The 8,088-nt window shown below is 44.4% G+C and overlaps 1 protein-coding gene across 1 annotated transcript; it reads left to right on the top strand.

The window, feature by feature from the left end:
- On the top strand, window positions 1-3,124 carry LOC128688164 (uncharacterized). Its single transcript, XM_053775870.2, has 2 exons — window positions 1-87; window positions 2,710-3,124. The coding sequence occupies exons 1-2, from the start codon at window positions 79-81 to the stop codon at window positions 2,929-2,931; spliced, it is 231 nt and encodes a 76-aa protein (XP_053631845.2). The 5' UTR covers window positions 1-78; the 3' UTR covers window positions 2,932-3,124.
- Window positions 3,125-8,088: the final 4,964 nt, after the last annotated feature.

Raw genomic sequence — 8,088 nt, 5'->3', positions numbered from 1 at the left:
GTGCAGAGGTGCCAGCAGCATCTTCATTCCCTGTACGACTCCCCGGCAGCAGCAGCAGCCAACACTCTCACAAACATCATGAAGCTGGTAAGTGAGCACCTTATTCTTTTCACTTTCTGTTTAAGTGAACGGACATGAGCCTGTCTACAAGATTAGGTCTTTTTTGTATCGCTATTATTGGACGGAGGCTCGAGCCTCGACCAATCTTTACCCTGAATGATCTAGACAGGTTTAAGGATTCTTTTAACCACAACGGACATTTACACCCCCCTCCCCCCAAAAAAAAATAAAAAATGAGGAAACATTCATTCAAGAGCTACCTTGCCAGAAGTGCACAGACATCACAACTCCGATGACCCCAAGCTTCAGAGTACAGGCACTGTACTACCCATCTCTACCTCTCTAACCACAGTACAGGTACTGTACTACCCATCTCTACCTCTCTAACCACAGTACAGGTACTGTACTACCCATCTCTACCTCTCTAACCACAGTACAGGTACTGTACTACCCATCTCTACCTCTCTAACCACAGTACAGATACTGTACTACCCATCTCTACCTCTCTAACCACAGTACAGATACTGTACTACCCATCTCTACCTCTCTAACCACAGTACAGATACTGTACTACCCATCTCTACCTCTCTAACCACAGTACAGGTACTGTACTACCCATCTCTACCTCTCTAACCACAGTGCAGGCACTGTATGTTGCCCCCTCTCCTCCGTTCTTCAGTCAGTGTTAATGGTAGAATTATCGACAAAATGTTATTGTGGCAACGTTTCGCTATCCAGGAGCTTGACAAAGCTCCTGGATAGTTGGATTTGTGTCCATTTACCTAACATTCTTCCATCAGGTTACAAGCACTGTACTGCCCACCTAAACCCCACCATCAAAGTGCAGGTACTGTACTTAAACCTTCAGAACTCGAGTTCGGCTAACTGGTTTCCCAGTGGATAATTCAAGCGAAAATAGATTTAAATAGATTTATTGTTTTTCTTAATATTATGCCATATACATTCTACTGAATCCTCAGAACCAAAACATTCTGTGTCAATTAACCCGAGGCTGAATCATGCCTACAGGATAGTGAAACCCAGATTCACGTGAATCTCACGGTATTCTGTAATTAACAGGATGTTACCTTCACCACACTGTAAAATTCCAGTTTAGAAATATTCAGGCATTGAATTTCGACACCTGACAAGTGCTCAATTGACAGCAGCAGGTGCTCAAACGAGACGATTGTCAAGCCTTCTGGGAAGGTATCAGTTAGATGCAGGTAAATGATATTGACGATGAGAGAATTAATTAATCTTTGTGTCCTGATATATCAGCCTCAGTGCACTGTCATATAAATCTCTGTATATAGTCATATAAATATCTGTGCCGTAATATAAATCTCAGTATACTGCCATATAAATCTCTGTTTATAGTCATATTAACCTCTGTACCGTGTAAATCTCAGTAAACTGCCATATAAATTTCTGTGTACAGTCATGTAAATTTCTGTACCATCATATGGAATCTCTATTTTCCATCATGTCAACTTTTGTTTACAGTTATTTCAAACTATGTTGACCGCTGTATAAACTTCTGAATCTTTCTCATTTTTCAACAAATCCGCCGTATCCCACCGAGGCAGGGTGACCCAAAAAGAAAAACGAAAGTTTCTCTTTTTAAATTTAGTAATGTATACAGCAGAAGGGGTTATTATCCGCTTGCAAACCTCTGAATAATATCATAAAATAATTCTGTGGATATCTTATTGTCATCTGCTACACCAGAAATTTGAATAAATCCCAGGTAAACCAGGAATTGTTTCTCCATACATGTGGAAGGGTTTCAAGGTGCACCAGGTAGGCTTCCCAGGTACACTAGGAAGAGTTTTTAGATGCATAAAAAAAATTTCTTATGTACTGTATTCATACGAATGGCTGTTAGGTATACTAAGAACAGGAATGGGTAGAGGCAAAGACTCCTGTCTGACCTTACACTGTGGTATACGTGAGAGTGAAACAATTATAAGAGGTATACAGTACCGACAAGTTACATAACATGGAGACACAATGATCCTTTACTAAGACAGTGTTTCACCTGGAGACAAAAAAAAAAAATCTGGATCTGGGTACATATTTAGCTCATATTTTTCAACCTGCTTAATAACCATATCTCTAGTGACCGTCCTATTAGTCAGCTCATTTTCCTCAGGTCTCCTAACGATACATTTAATGAATAATGTGGTGTTTCTGGCTCGGTGTGTTTGTTTTGTAAATTGATTGTTCCACCGAGTGTTAACACTGTTGATGAAATGGACACATGTGTAATACCAAGGTATGACACATGTGTCTTATTCATCAACTTTTCCGTATTATATTTCTGATCTATGGCTAACTTTGACCCATGTTTAGTATACGTGATATTGCAGCCAAATCTTGGCAAATTTCTTTCTCGAATTTCAAGCCAAATGATACATATATATTCAATGATAATGATTTCGTTTTTCATTAGTATTCATGAATTCAAGAGAACAAGGTTTTTCAAAGAATTTTTGGTCCAGATTGTAATTATTGTTTCCAATTTCCCCTCTCGCTATTTGTTCAGTCTAAAAGTTTTTATCACCTGAACAATATAAATTAAGCAGTTTACAATGCTGCTTTGACAGTCAAGTTTTTATTTAACTAATTTTTTTTTCTATCTTTCAGCTATCATTGATACTTTGCATCACACTGGTCCTGAGTGCCGTGCTAGCGGTAAGTGTGGCTATGCCAGAGGCCATCCCCGACCCGGCAGCTATCGCCGATGCGAACCCAAACCCCGATCCGGCGGCTAGCGCCGACCCCTGGAAGAAGAAGGGTGGACGATGCTGTGGCGGTGGCTACAGGCGGGGCTACGGCGGCTACCGTCGAGGCTACTGGGGTCGATGAAGACTGCTTGACATTCTGCCTTTAACGATGATGGAGTTATAGTTCTCGCTTGCTCAGACGTTTTCCCTCTAGTCAGCAACTATCTAGCAAGTCTTACTCTCATATATATATATATATATATGTTTTTTTTTTTTATTATCACACCGGCAGATTCCCACCAAGGCAGGGTGGCCCGAAAAAGAAAAACTTTCACCATCATTCACTCCATCACTGTCTTGCCAGAAGGGTGCTTTACACTACAGTTTTTAAACTGCAACATTAACACCCCTCCTTCAGAGTGCAGGCACTGTACTTCCCATCTCCAGAACTCAAGTCCGGCCTGCCGGTTTCCCTGAATCCCTTCATAAATGTTACTTTGCTCACACTCCAACAGCACGTCAAGTATTAAAAACCATTTGTCTCCATTCACTCCTATCAAACACGCTCACGCATGCCTGCTGGAAGTCCAAGCCCCTCGCACACAAAACCTCCTTTACCCCCTCCCTCCAACCCTTCCTAGGCCGACCCCTACCCCGCCTTCCTTCCACTACAGACTGATACACTCTTGAAGTCATTCTGTTTCGCTCCATTCTCTCTACATGTCCGAACCACCTCAACAACCCTTCCTCAGCCCTCTGGACAACAGTTTTGGTAATCCCGCACCTCCTCCTAACTTCCAAACTACGAATTCTCTGCATTATATTCACACCACACATTGCCCTCAGACATGACATCTCCACTGCCTCCAGCCTTCTCCTCGCTGCAACATTCATCACCCACGCTTCACACCCATATAAGAGCGTTGGTAAAACTATACTCTCATACATTCCCCTCTTTGCCTCCAAGGACAAAGTTCTTTGTCTCCACAGACTCCTAAGTGCACCACTCACTCTTTTTCCCTCATCAATTCTATGATTCACCTCATCTTTCATAGACCCATCCGCTGACACGTCCACTCCCAAATATCTGAATACGTTCACCTCCTCCATACTCTCTCCCTCCAATCTGATATTCAATCTTTCATCACCTAATCTTTTTGTTATCCTCATAACCTTACTCTTTCCTGTATTCACCTTTAATTTTCTTCTTTTGCACACCCTACCAAATTCATCCACCAATCTCTGCAACTTCTCTTCAGAATCTCCCAAGAGCACAGTGTCATCAGCAAAGAGCAGCTGTGACAACTCCCACTTTGTGTGTGATTCTTTATCTTTTAACTCCACGCCTCTTGCCAAGACCCTCGCATTTACTTCTCTTACAACCCCATCTATAAATATATTAAACAACCACGGTGACATCACACATCCTTGTCTAAGGCCTACTTTTACTGGGAAAAAATTTCCCTCTTTCCTACATACTCTAACTTGTATATATATATATATATATATATATATATATATATATATATATATATATATATATATATATATATATATATATATATATATAAGCCAATTACATCCTTTTTCTGACGTATGTTAGTTATATTGTTGTGTCTCCTTACGTATATACACATAACTGCTTCACCTGATGCAATTCAGCTATATACATGGCTGAATGTATATGAATATTATACCACATGTTTCTTATAATACAGAGTTGCAGAATTATCAGTCCTCTTCAAAAAATTTATCTCCATACTTGGTCGATGTTTTGGATCCTTCATTCACCATTATCAACTTTCCCGTTCAGTAAAAAAAAAAATCGTTTTGAACGTGAGTCTACGTATGTAGACAACACCTGACTGTACGCATGCAGACAACACCTGAGTATACGCATGCAGACAACACCTGAGTGTACGTATGCAGACAACTGAATTTATATAGACAACACCTGAGTGTACGTATGCAGACAGCATCTGCGAATACATTTGCAGACAAGACCTGAAAAACTTCAATGAGTTGTGAAACTGGCCAGCATAACAATGCACAACCGAGGGGCGGCTTTTATGAACGATACATTAAACTCAAAAACGTCTTAATAATCCTGCTGCTGCTGCTGCTGCTGCTGCTGCTGCTGCTGCTGCTGCTGCTGCTGCTGCTGCTGCTGCTGCTGCTGCTGCTGCTGCTGCTGCTCACTCGTGCTGAGGCCCACCTGGTGTCCTCTCACCCCTATATGTCAACAGGTCGAGTGTGTGAGGCACAGTGGTGGGTGAGTGGGAATGTGTGACGATGGTAGGCGTGTCTGAGAGTGCGATCATGGTGGGTGAGTGGGAATGTGTGACGATGGTAGGCGTGTCTGAGAGTGTGCGTTCATGGTGGGTGAGTGGGAATGTGTGACGATGGTAGGCGTGTCTGAGAGTGCGTTCATGATGAGTGAGTAGGAATGTGTGACGATGGTAGGCGTGTCTGAGAGTGCGTTCATTGTGGGTAAGTGGGAATGTGTGACGAAGGTAGACGCGTCTGAGAGTGTGCGTTCATGGTGGGTGAATGGGAATGTGTGACGATGGCAGGCGTGTCTGAGAGTGCGTTCATGGTGGGTGAGTGGGAATGTGTGACGATGGTAGGCGTGTCTGAGAGTGCGTTCATGGTGGGTGAGTGGGAATGTGTGACGATGGTAGGCGTGTCTGAGAGTGCGTTCATGGTGGGTGAGTGGGAATGTGTTACGATGGTAGGCGTGTCTGAGAGTGCGTTCATGGTGGGTGAGTGGGAATGTGTGACGATGGTAGGCGTGTCTGAGAGTGCGTTCATGGTGGGTGAGTGGGAATGTGTGGCGATGGTAGGCGTGTCTGAGTGTGTTCATGGTGGGCGAGTGGGAATGTGTGACGATGGTAGGCGTGTCTGAGAGAGTACGTTCAAGGTGCGTGAGTGGGAATGTGTGACGATGGTAGGCGTGTCTGAGAGTGCGTTCATGGTGCGTGAGTGGGAATGTGTGACGATGGTAGGCGTGTCTGAGAGTGCGTTCATGGTGGGTGAGTGGGAATGTGTGACAATGGTAGGCGTGTCTGAGAGTGCGTTCATGGTGGGTGAGTGGGAATGTGTGACGATGGTAGGCGTGTCTGAGAGTGCGTTCATGGTGGGTGAATGGGAATGTGTTACGATGGTAGGCGTGTCTGAGAGTGCGTTCATAGTGGGTGAGTGGGAATGTGTGACGATGGTAGGCGTGTCTGAGAGTGCGTTCATGGTGGGTGAGTGGGACTGTGTTGCGATGGTAGGCGTGTCTGAGTGTGTTCATGGTGGGCGAGAGGGAATGTGTGACGATGGTAGGCGTGTCTGAGAGTGCGTTCATGGTGGGTGAATGGGAATGTGTTACGATGGTAGGCGTGTCTGAGAGTGCGTTCATGGTGGGTGAGTGGGAATGTGTGACGATGGTAGGCGTGTCTGAGAGTGCGTTCATGGTGGGTGAGTGGGAATGTGTGGCGATGGTAGGCGTGTCTGAGTGTGTTCATGGTGGGCGAGAGGGAATGTGTGACGATGGTAGGCGTGTCTGAGAGTGCGTTCATGGTGCGTGAGTGAGAATGTGTGACGATGGTAGGCGTGTCTGAGAGTGCGTTCATGGTGGGTGAGTGGGAATGTGTGACGATGGTAGGCGTGTCTGAGAGTGCGATCATGATGGGTGAGTGGGAATGTGTAACGATGGTAGGCGTGTCTGAGAGTGTGTTCATGGTGGGTGAGTGGGAATGTGTGACGATAGTAGGCGTGTCTGAGAGTGCGTTCATGGTGGGTGAGTGGGAATGTGTGACGATGGTAGGCGTGTCTGAGTGTGTTCATGGTGGGTGAGTGGGAATGTGTGACGATAGTAGGCGTGTCTGAGAGTGCGTTCATGGTGCGTGAGTGGGAATGTGTGACGATGGTAGGCGTGTCTGAGAGTGCGTTCATGGTGGGTGAGTGGGAATGTGTGACGATGGTAGGCGTGTCTGAGAGTGCGTTCATGGTGGATGAATGGGAATGTGTTATGATGGTAGGCGTGTCTGAGAGTGTGCGTTCATGGTGGGTGAGTTGGAATGTGTGACGATGGTAGGCGTGTCTGAGAGTGCGTTCATGGTGGATGAATGGGAATGTGTTATGATGGTAGGCGTGTCTGAGAGTGTGCGTTCATGGTGGGTGAGTTGGAATGTGTGACGATGGTAGGCGTGTCTGAGAGTGTGTTCATGGTGGGCGAGTTGGAATGTGTGGCGATGGTAGGCGTGTCTAAGAGTGCGTTCATGGTGGGTGAGTGGGAATGTGTGACGATGGTAGGCGTGTCTGAGAGTGCGTTCATGGTGGGTGAGTGGGAATGTGTGACGATGGTAGGCGTGTCTGAGAGTGTGTTCATGGTGGGTGAGTGGGAGAGTGTGTTGTCATAGGTGTAGTCATGGTAGGGTTGAATTACCGACAATACGTTTGGTAAAAGGACACATTTATGACAAATATTATGTTTTATTGAAACAACGTTTCGCTCTCAAGGAGCCGCGGCAAAGCTTCTAAAGAGCGAAAAGTTGCCAGAATAAAATGTTACATTAGCTGCTCATGTTTTCTTTTACGAAACTAATTATAAGTTATACCAGATTTGTTGGCTTATTAAGTACGGTAATGTACTGAATGTCATCCGTAAACTACTAGTCAAGAATAACTGAATGTCATCCGTAAACTACTAGTCAAGAATAACTGAATGTCATCCGTAAACTACTAGTCAAGAATAACTGAATGTCATCCGTAAACTACTAGTCAAGAATAACTGAATGTCATCCGTAAACTACTAGTCAAGAATAACTGAATGTCATCCGTAAACTACTAGTCAAGAATAACTGAATGTCATCCGTAAACTACTAGTCAAGAATAACTGAATGGCTAGCATGCTCTCAGCGTTTATCCCCTCAAGGAAGGTTCCTTGATGTTGGTGAGGGGCTCTTGATTTAGGGAATTAGATCTGTGCTCCAGTTCCCCGAATTAAGCCTGAATACGTTCCACATCCCCCCCCCAGGCGCTGTATAATCCTCCGGGTTTAGCGCTTCCCCTTGATTATAATAATAATAATCTCAGCGTTTATAAACTGAGAAACACACCTGTCGGTTTATATACCTTTCAATGGATGGAAGGCATTCAAGTATTCAGGTTCATTTCAAGGAACTGGAGCACAGATCCAATTCCTTAGATCAAGAGCCCCTCACCAGCGTCAAGGAACCTCTCTTGAGGGGTCCTGCAGTAAAAATACCTTGAGGTTTAAAGAAAAATAGAAAATTAATATAATTTATTGGCA

The sequence above is a fragment of the Cherax quadricarinatus genome, chromosome 19 (assembly GCF_038502225.1).
Source record: "Cherax quadricarinatus isolate ZL_2023a chromosome 19, ASM3850222v1, whole genome shotgun sequence".
In the NCBI taxonomy this organism is placed as follows: Eukaryota; Metazoa; Arthropoda; class Malacostraca; order Decapoda; family Parastacidae; genus Cherax; species Cherax quadricarinatus.
This window is presented reverse-complemented; position numbering and strand designations above follow the sequence as displayed.